Below are 10,776 nucleotides of genomic sequence, written 5' to 3'. Positions count from 1 at the left end.
TACGTGGCTCGATCGCATAACATGAAATGAAAATTCGTGTTACGGTTGATTAGTAAAAAAAATTCATATTGTATTCGTATTGGAAGGGGGGGTTTCAAAACAAGTTATGGTACGTGGCTCGATCGCATAACATGAAATGAAAATCCGTGTTACGGTTGATTAGTAAAAAAAATTCATATCGTATTCGTATTGGAAAAAGGACTCGAAAAAAATTCATGTAGTGTCACTTGTCAAATTCATGTTAACATGTATTTTTTAATTTTTTTTTTAATTTTCACCCATTTTTTTAAATATTTTTGTCAATTATCGTTTTGACCCTATTTTGCTTGTTATTTGTGTGGTGTGTGTCAACTAACAAAAAATATGTGTTGTATTCATGTTAAAAATTTTGACATAAATAAAAATTTATCTCGTGTTCGTATTAATATATTAGTACCATGTCAAATTCATATTGTGTTAAATTTGTATTGTGTCAACCCACACCCCTACCAAAAATGCATTAATATAAAGATTGAAAATATAATTATTAATTTGTAGTTAAATGGTTCCTATCATGAAGATAAATATGTACGAAGCAGATCAACTTATATCGAATATAATTAATAAAAAACATTACAATCAATTATAATGATACAATCATTAATGGGAAAATATTTCTTAAGGATACAATTTTTCTCATGTTAGTGACTCATAGCATAAGTGGATCTCACTTTAAATTTTTTTTTTCTCTACTATTTTGTGAGCTCTATTTATATTATGAGTCACTAACATAAAAAAAATTTCTCTTTCAAAAGAAGAAAATATTTTCCCATAATTAATTTACGTATATATAAGAGCTCAACATAATAAATAAATTAGAGCTCAACTTGGATTACACCGGTTGAATTTAATTCTTCCCTAATTTATATATTACAGATTCTAAATAAAAGATAAAGAACTTTCCTTTTGTGTCTTGCACTATGCCAAGACTTGTGCTATATCTGTCCTATACGGCTATACCACGGTTCCTTGATTTGAAATTTCTGCTATCTGTGTCTTCCTCTAGATTCTATCTGTCACTGTTTTGCTTTGAAAATCAGAGAGAGAGACAGAGAGAGAGCTTTGACAAAAACAAAAAAGCAAAGAAATCAAAATTTCAGCATATGAATAATAAAAAATAAAGAGAGAGAAAAAAAGGGTTTGGTTTGGAAACTGAAGGACACCCGTTTGACGAAAGTTTGCTGAGGTTAGGTTCTTAGGGCACTGTTGTTTGTTTGCTGTCCCTTTTTTTACTCTGCTTCTTCAGTTCACCTTTGAGCTTAAATTTCGAACCTTTCTGGTTTCTGGCATCTCAAGTAAACAAAGGTTTCATTTTTATGTTAAAGGGCTTTCTATGGGGTTGGTGTGAGTCTGAGAGATCTTGTGGGATTTTCATGTTAAATGGTCACTGTTGAGTTGAGTTGAGTTCTGAGAGCAATATCAGGTCATGGGTTTTTGTTTTTTGGGTCAAAGATGTTAAATTTCTGGTGGGGACTGTGGGATCTCACCGCCTCAACTTGTGTGTTCATTGTTGTCTCACTTTCTTTTTTTAATAGCCACTGTTGATTGCTTCGTCCACAAGCTGTTGTCATATGGTCCTTGTTCTACTTCCTTTGGTGTTTGGGGATATGGGATATAAGTATCTTCATTTGGCCATCCTATCTCTTTCTTTAAGGGTGGTGTTTGTGAATTTGCTTTCAGATTGAGTAAGGGTTTTTCTTTTTTCTCACTGTCTACATCTCTTTGTTCTTGGGATTTGGTTTTTTGTTGGGGATTGGTGATCCAAATCGTTTCCCTTGAAATTGGTGTTTTCCTTTGCAAGGTGCAAGTTGGTTGTTGCCGTTTGAGGGTTGAAAGTTTTGGAGCCGTGCTTAAAAGTTACTTCATCTGGGGTTCTTGTGAGTTGTGGGAAGCACTGCTCTTTTCTGAGATACTAGCTTCTGTTGTTGTGTCTATGGGAGCTTAGCCTTGATTCTGAGCTGAACATATCATTTTGGTTTCAGCCATGGTGCTGCCTAGATGTTTCTCAGTGACACTTGTGCAGTTGTGGTTCTTGGCTTGCTTAATTTGCTTGTCTCTAGGTCTTAATAATCAAACGTCACCCTGTGATCCTCATGATTTATCAGCCTTGAAGGAGTTTGCAGGCAACCTTACAAATGGCTCTATCATCACAGCATGGTCCAATGATATTGTGTGCTGCAACTGGGTTGGAGTTGTCTGTGATAATGTGACTGGTGGTGGAGCAGCAGCTGCTAGTAGAGTGACCAAGTTGATCCTTCCTGGAATGGGTCTCAATGGGACAATTTCACCCTCTTTAGCACAGCTAGATCAACTCAATGTGCTGAACCTTTCATTTAATCGTCTTGTGGGTGGATTGCCTGCAGAGTTCTCCAAGTTGAAGCAGTTGAAATTACTTGACGTGAGCCACAATATGCTGTCAGGAGCTGTTGCTGGGGCACTTTTTGATTTGCAATCCATTGAAATATTGAATATTTCTAGTAATTCATTTGCTGGAGACCTCTTCCAGCTTGGGGAGTTCCGGCATCTCCATGCTCTCAATGTGAGTAACAACTCATTCACTGGCAGATTCAATTCTCAAATTTGCAGTTCTTCCAAGGATCTTCAGACCCTTGATTTATCTGCAAATAATTTTACTGGTGATCTTGAAGGCTTGGACAACTGCACCACATCTCTCCAACAATTGCATTTGGATTCAAATTCATTTTCTGGCCCTCTTCCAGATTCCTTGTATTCAATGTCAGCCTTGGAGCAACTCTCAGTCTCAGCCAACAATTTATCTGGCCAGTTAAGCATGGAATTAAGTAAGCTCTCTAGCCTAAAAGTTCTAGTACTTTTTGGGAACCGGTTTTCAGGGGAACTCCCCAATGTGTTTGGGAACCTTTTGCACTTAGAACAATTAGTAGCACACGCCAATTCATTTTCTGGATCACTGCCTTCCACCTTGGCTTTATGCACTAAGCTTAGGGTGCTTGATCTTCGAAATAATTCCTTGTCAGGTCGCATTGATCTTAATTTCACTGGGTTGTCTAATCTTTGCACACTCGACCTTGCTACTAATCATTTTACTGGACCCCTTCCAAATTCCTTGTCCTATTGTCGTGAACTAAAAGTTTTAAGCCTTGCTAGGAATGGTTTAACTGGCCCTATCCCTGAAAACTATGCCAACCTCTCTTCACTTTTGTTTGTATCCTTGTCAAACAACAGCGTAGAGAACTTATCTGGGGCGCTCTCTGTTCTGCAGCACTGCAAAAATCTCACTACTCTTATCCTCACGAAGAATTTCCATCGTGAGGAAATTCCTGAAAGTGTAACAGCAGGATTTGAGAGCCTTATGGTTTTAGCACTTGGAAATTGTGGTCTTAAAGGCTATATTCCTTCATGGTTATCGAATTGTAGGAAATTGGCAGTCCTTGATTTGTCTTGGAACCATTTGAATGGAAGTATTCCTTCGTGGATTGGTCAGATGGACAGTTTGTTCTACTTGGATTTCTCAAATAATTCTCTCACGGGTGAAATACCAAAAAGTTTGACGGAGTTGAGGGGCCTCATGTACCCAAATTATAGTAGACCAAATCTCACTCCATATGCAGGCATTCCTCTCTTTGTAAAGAGAAACACGAGTTCTAGCGGGCTGCAATATAACCAGGCCTCAAGTTTCCCTCCTGCAATATACTTGAGCAATAACATATTAAGTGGAAATATATGGCCTGAAATCGGTCGATTGAAGGCTCTGCATGTCTTAGATTTAAGCCGGAACAACATCACTGGTACCATTCCTAGCACTATTTCAGAGATGAAGAACTTGGAAATATTGGATTTGTCTTATAATGATCTCTCTGGTGCAATCCCTCTATCATTTAACAACCTCACATTCATGTCAAAGTTCAGTGTGGCATATAATCACTTACAAGGACCAATTCCAACTGGGGGGCAGTTTTTCAGCTTCCCCAGTTCAAGCTTTGAGGGAAACCTGGGGCTTTGTAGGGATATTGATTCTCCTTGCAATAATGTCAACAATACGAGGCCGAATATTTCTTCTGGTTCTTCCAGAAAACTTGGTAGAAGCAATGTCCTTGGCATAACAATCAGTATAGGCATAGGGCTTGCATTGCTTCTAGCATTTATTCTGCTAAGAATGTCAAAGAGGGATGAGGATAAGCCTATTGATAACTTTGATGAGGAACTCAGTAGTAGGCCACACAGGTTATCTGAAGCTCTTGTTTCCTCAAAGTTGGTGCTTTTTCAAAATTCAGATTGCAAGGATCTCACAGTTGCAGATTTGTTAATATCCACAAACAATTTCAACCAGGCAAATATTGTTGGTTGTGGTGGGTTTGGTCTTGTCTACAAGGCATATTTTCCAAATGGCACAAAAGCAGCTATCAAGAGACTTTCAGGGGACTGTGGTCAGATAGAACGTGAATTCCAAGCTGAAGTAGAGGCCCTCTCAAGAGCTCAACACAAGAACCTTGTTTCTCTTAAAGGTTATTGTCGGTATGGCAATGACAGATTGCTAATTTACTCATACTTGGAGAATGGAAGCTTGGATTATTGGCTACATGAGTGTGTGGATGGAAATTCAGCTTTAAAATGGGATGCAAGACTCAAGATTGCACAAGGCGCAGCTCGTGGATTAGCTTACTTGCACAAGGGGTGTGAACCATACATAGTGCATCGAGATGTTAAATCTAGCAACATACTTTTGGATGATAATTTTGAAGCTCATTTGGCTGATTTTGGGCTGTCAAGGCTACTGCAACCTTATGATACTCATGTTACAACAGACTTGGTAGGAACCTTAGGATATATACCTCCAGAATATAGTCAGACACTGACGGCAACCTTCAGGGGTGATGTTTACAGTTTTGGTGTTGTTCTTCTTGAGCTTCTTACTGGTAGAAGGCCTGTAGAAGTCATAAAGGGGAAAAATTGCAGGAATCTGGTGTCTTGGGTGTTTCAGATGAAATCTGAGAATAAGGAGCAGGAAATTTTTGATCCAGCCATTTGGCAGAAGGATCATGAGAAACAACTATTGGAGGTGCTTGCCATTGCTTGTAAATGTCTTGACCAAGATCCAAGGCAGAGACCCTCTATTGAAGTAGTTGTTTCAGGGCTTGATAGTGTAAGATTTGATGGCTCTCTCAACAATGATCTTTAGTTTTTGCATTTATGCCTAGATATTTGGGTTTTTGTTGTTGTATCATTGACAAAATATAGTTTGTAAAGCAAGTTTGTTGTATGACGGTGGAATGTTCTTGATACGGCTATTGCCTTGTTTGGTTTTTAGTCATATAGTAAATTATACTGATAGGTGTAATCTTTATAAAACCATAATTTTGGCCATGAAATCGTCTTGCAATAAGCTATATAACAAAAATGATTTTATGTGATTTTCATGCTATGTCGTAGACTCGTAGTCAGAGTCATCCACCGTGCCATGCATTTATTTTTATGTGCATGTGATGCATGAAGAGTATGACAAAAATGATTTCTAATCCTTCCAAATTTTTCTGTTTTTATTCCCGAGTCTGACTTCTTCCCGTGGTCTTAATCACTCAGTTTTGGATTTTATTTTTATTTTTTTTTCCCTTTTCCTAATTGTTGGTAGGATTCACAACATGTGGCTACAATTTATAGATTGTGGTTGTACCTAAAAAAAGCATGCATGCACGATTTCTTTTTCTTAAGGAGAGTTGATGCCGAGTAACACTTTTTGTTTGTATAATTTCTATATTTACAAATGAGGTAGGATCCTTTGACACCAGTGTCAAATTTGAAATTTGACATCTCACCTGAGAGCCGTTAGATCAAAAAATATCAACGGCTCTGATTTGTAAGCATGTGACACCATTGATATTTTTTGATCTAACGGCTCTCAGATGAGAAATTTGACACCGGTGTCAAAGGATCCTACCTCTTTACAAATTGTAGCAAAATTATATCCCCCACTCCATTCAAGTCTTGCTTGTATAAATTGCTACATTATTTTTATAACCTAGTTTCCTTGAACTATTTACTGCATTTTGTAGGCCTCAGCATCTTTTAATCTAACCAGACATGACTAGTCCCCAGAGATAGCAAGTACTGTGGTGCTTGTTCTAATCCTGAGTTATAACAAACGACCATGTGTAGTAAAATTTCATTTCATTATCCCATTTTGGTGTCAAGTTTATGTCTCTTTTCAATTCAGGGTTTTTTGTAGGATTCATGTCTTCCTTTTTTCTGCTGTGTGACTGTCTTATATGTCTTCCCAGAATTCGCTGCAGGATAATGTTGGCATAAAAATCTATTCCTAAGAGAAAATCTATTCAGAGACTAGATTAAGGAACACCATTTGCATGATATGTTGTTTTCCAACCTATGTTATTTTTCTTGTGGAAAATGAGGATTTCAGACTATTTGTTAGAGTTAAATTTTCAGGTCAAAGAGTTTGATGTGGAAAAAATATGCATTAACTATTTTCTTTTATCGAAATTGTTCATGGGATTATGTCTTTACTCAGAAAAAGGATGAATAAATAATTTCTCAGTGGTTAAATAGGGACAAAACAAATCTCAAAACGTGGGTCAGTATTATCCAAAACATGATGAGTGGAAAATGCACCTCAGAATTTATCAATTGGCTAAAGAAATAAATCCCATCATAAGCATTGATGTGAAATTTCTTTTCCATGTTGAAACTCTTTCTATGCCAATACTTTCATTGTCAAGAGCTGGCTGCGGAACCCCAACACCTAAAGTGGCTTTCTAAAGGGAATGGAAGCAATTTTCAATGGTTGAAAAACAGACTGCTTGAAATTCTATATTGGACAAGAAAAAAAAGTTTTGATTAACCTAAAATCCCATGAAACCAACCATAAAGATGCAATAACATTTAAATATATGCTTAAGCTTTTTGGGTTGATGAAGCCTTTTCTCCATGTTTCTATAGCAACTTGTGGTGAATTCACCTAATGCACTAGCCAATACAAATTGGGTGGCAACAAACATATCCAAGCAATTTCCATGTATGGTGACCAATAATGCCTTATATTTTAAGATGTACTTTAGACATAAACAAAATAGAAATGATATTGGTCAAGTCACCAACCACAAAAGTAGAAGCAACACGTTAACATTTGAAATTAAAATTTTAATCAACAAAAAATGATGCTAAGGAATTACGAAATATTCTCCTCTGATTTGATGTCTCGTTGAAAATAAAAAGAGGTATGGGAGAAAATATTGGATAATGAACAGATGGGTGCAAGTTGGAGACAAATCTATGAATAATTACACAGTATGGGGATTAGCCAATAAGGTTCCCCATCCCTTTTTCATGTTTAAAAAATCTATTAGTATCCAACAAATGTCACATACTTGCTATTGGCAACAAATGTGACATAGGATACAACTTCACATTTTATCTTTTTGTGTGGTCCAAATATTAGTTCAGCGGACTAAATTTGTGGCCTCATAATATTTTCTAGGCCTCCTATAATATTGCATAAAAATTTACAAATAGCCGCCTTTGTCATAAGTCGTACTTGCACTTGTGCTTCTAATCTCATTTTCAAGATATTCTCAGTGTGATCATTCGATATATCTTTTATCAAATATGAAAATAGTAATACTTTTACATTATCTGTAAAAAATCTTGGGATATACCACTCCAGAAGCTAGCTCAAAGAGTGGGAGTGTCCTAGCTCCACATTAGTTGCACATATAACCAATGTGAGATTATATATCTCAACACGCCCCCTCACACGAGAGCTCACTGGACTTGAAGGGTGGACAATGCACAGACTCACCTACATGTGCGAACAAAGAAATTCCACTTGAAAGAAAGTGGGGGGCGGCGAAAATCTAACTCGGGACATAGGCTCTGATACCATGTAAAGAACCCTGGGATACACCACCCCAAAAGCTAGCTCAAAGAGTGAGAGTGCCCAATGCTTTTATAAACTCCACATTAGTTGCACATACAACCAATGTGAGACTAGATATTTCAACACGAGAGCTCATTGGATTTGAAGAGTGGACGATGCAACAAGCCCAGCCTACCTGTGCTAAGAAATTCCACGATACCATGTAAAGAACTTGGGATACACCACCCCAAAAGCTAGCTCAAAGGGTGGGAGTGCCCAAGGCCTTACAAACTCCACATTAGTTGCACATACAACCAATGTGAGATTATATATCTCAACATTATCTTTATTTTTATAATTATTTCCTTTCATATCTTTATTTTTTCATTTTTTAGTAAGAATATACCTATATTCGTTGCACCAAAAATTTACTCCTCATTCTCTGTAATATATTTATATTTTAGTTGCAATAGAATAGGACGTATATAATTGATTAATAAGTGACTGAAACTAAATTACGCAGCAAACAAAATACTGTTCATTTAACCATGAGGGAAGAACTGAACAAAACTAATCTAAAACCTTATTTGGGTCTCTCACATTTGTTTTTAGTCTCACTTTAACTCTTCATATTTTATCATAGTTTTTACTTTAGTACTTAATATTTTTAAATTTTAATTAATCCATTTGTCCAATGGAGAAGTCATGGAGTTCCATGTAAATTTTTCTCTTGGATTTTATTTACACTTAGTAGAGGAGAAATTTTGTTTTATCCGGAAATCTCGATTTTTCAAAAATATGATGAAAACATTCAGTTTATGATAATATCCGAGAATTAAAAATTTAGAAAAATTTCAGTTTCCCGAGAATCCTAAAAAAAACTATACAAACGGCCTCTTAAGGTTGTGTTTGGTACGAGCTATCTCCCAAGATAGATAGGCATTGACAATTTGGGAATCTGGTTATACCACGTTGGGTTGAGCAGATTACAAAATTTTCCTACCAAAATTATTTCCCCAACCATCCATGTTTGCATGTAAATTGAACCAAATAGACATGAAACACAATCCCACTTCGGAGCAGGTATTTCGAGTTGTCTAGCTAAATGTTCCAAAAAGTAACAATTTTCTGACAAACATACCCTCACCTAATCTAATTGCAAAAAGTGATATTGCTACCAAATCTAATCGCAGACTAACAGCTCACTTTTCAATATTACGGATAAAGGGTTATTTGGTGATTCAAACATTTTATAAAAAAGGTTATTTTAGTAATTGCAACTCATTATTCTATCAATATTTTATTTTCTACCAAACATAAATTTTATAAATTTTACCTAATTTTTCCTGTAAATTTTTTCCAACCAAACAATTTTTATATTTTTTTACTAAATTTACTTTCTCACTATTTTTCTAGTAATTATATTTTCTTAATATTTAAAAAAAAATTTCTAAACCAAACACACTATAAGAGTAAAGATAATATAATATAAGTTTGTGCCCATCAACTTCAGCATTTAAGCTTTCGTTCTTATTATTATCATGTACGAAAAAAATTTAATTTTTTTTTTAAATCTGGTTACATATTTACCTACTATTATGTGGTAATGCTTAAGTCAATGTAAATCTTACTATCTTCGTTCCCTATCACAAATTTTCCTATCTTCGCCATTGCATTTGTTGACATACTCATTAAGTGTCATTGTTAGAAATGATGTGACAGATCATTTGCTAAATGTTAATTTTTTTTTGTTATAAAAAAGTTAGATTAGAAAAAGGGTTGCTACTTGCAAGGTCTGGTAAGATCGTCCACCTCAATGAAGGATTACCGTGCGATTACAAATTGCACATCAAAGAGGAAAATTTGAGAATCAAATTGTCCTATTATGGGGATAGAGATGTCTAATCAGAGATTAATAAGTTTATTTTGGATCTAAAAGCTCTCTTAAATATCATATGTCTATGGAGAAGATACCTTGAGGGCAACATATCACACAAGAGAATAACGACGTAGCCAAAGAAGTAATGTGTGTGCACATTAACAACAAGTAGAGAGAATTGTAAGAAAATTTCAAGATGATATTATATGACATTAGAACACCAAAAGATTCAGGCTTACTTGTTGAACACATATTCTTGATTTCTGGAAGGCTTCTTGTTTCCTCTAATGCTCCTGCAATGAAAAGATCAGGATCTTCCTCTGCAATTCACACCACTCCCTGATTACAACCGTCGATGGGGCAAGTTGTGGAGTGACGGTTTTCTAACGCATTGTGAATGCAGATGGTACCTAGCCAACTTATTAACCCTAGTCCCCTTCCCATCATGGGCCTATGGGTTAGGCCTACACTATTACCCACACTGATCAGCTTACAGATATCCAAGCCCAAATCAAAAGGATCACTATTTAACTGGGCTTTATACTGCACCCCATATGGATCATGACTTAGACCGTTTTTATTAAAACAAGAAAAATTACAATTGATTGAAGCCCACAATTATTATAAAAATTTCTAACATTCTCCCACTTGGGCAAAATCAATTGTGAAATTTTAATTTAAAAGAGAAAAAGAAAACAAGTTATTTGAAAATGACTCTCGGGCTAAGGACTAATTCTTATAATGTGGCAACATTTTAAGAAAACACATGATCCAAGGTGCGATATCTGAATATGACTCCATCCAACTAAAATCAAATAACATTGAATCAGGCGGTGATTATACCCTTACCGATATAAGACCTTTCATGGTCACAAATGTTACTTGACTCCGTCGACTAGTCATTAGTGTGGAGTGTAGCAAGAAAATAGCATGCCAATATGATCCAATAACAGCCAAACTGCTATTTTCTCTGTCAGTCCTCAAATTTCTCTCAAATGCCTTAAAGCCAGAG

At 35.9% G+C, this 10,776-nt stretch overlaps 1 protein-coding gene across 1 annotated transcript; it reads left to right on the top strand.

Moving 5' to 3' along the window:
- Window positions 1-1,126: 1,126 nt before the first annotated feature.
- On the top strand, window positions 1,127-5,336 carry LOC133298971 (phytosulfokine receptor 2-like). The gene is made up of 2 exons (XM_061498354.1): window positions 1,127-1,724; window positions 1,841-5,336. The coding sequence occupies exon 2, from the start codon at window positions 2,024-2,026 to the stop codon at window positions 5,195-5,197; it is 3,174 nt and encodes a 1,057-aa protein (XP_061354338.1). The 5' UTR covers window positions 1,127-1,724; window positions 1,841-2,023; the 3' UTR covers window positions 5,198-5,336.
- Window positions 5,337-10,776: the final 5,440 nt, after the last annotated feature.

The sequence above is a fragment of the Gastrolobium bilobum genome, unplaced genomic scaffold, assembly GCF_033153095.1.
Source record: "Gastrolobium bilobum isolate Gb01-03AN ecotype WA unplaced genomic scaffold, APGP_CSIRO_Gbil_v1 utg27635, whole genome shotgun sequence".
Taxonomy (NCBI): Eukaryota; Viridiplantae; Streptophyta; class Magnoliopsida; order Fabales; family Fabaceae; genus Gastrolobium; species Gastrolobium bilobum.
The sequence above is the reverse complement of the archived record's forward strand: the minus strand, read 5'-3'. Positions and strand labels throughout refer to the sequence as shown.

What these genes read in the sequence shown, in the direction of transcription:
- LOC133298971 (XM_061498354.1), top strand. Translation starts at nt 2,024, where the DNA reads ATGGTGCTGCCTAGATGTTTCTCAGTGACACTTGTGCAGTTGTGGTTC.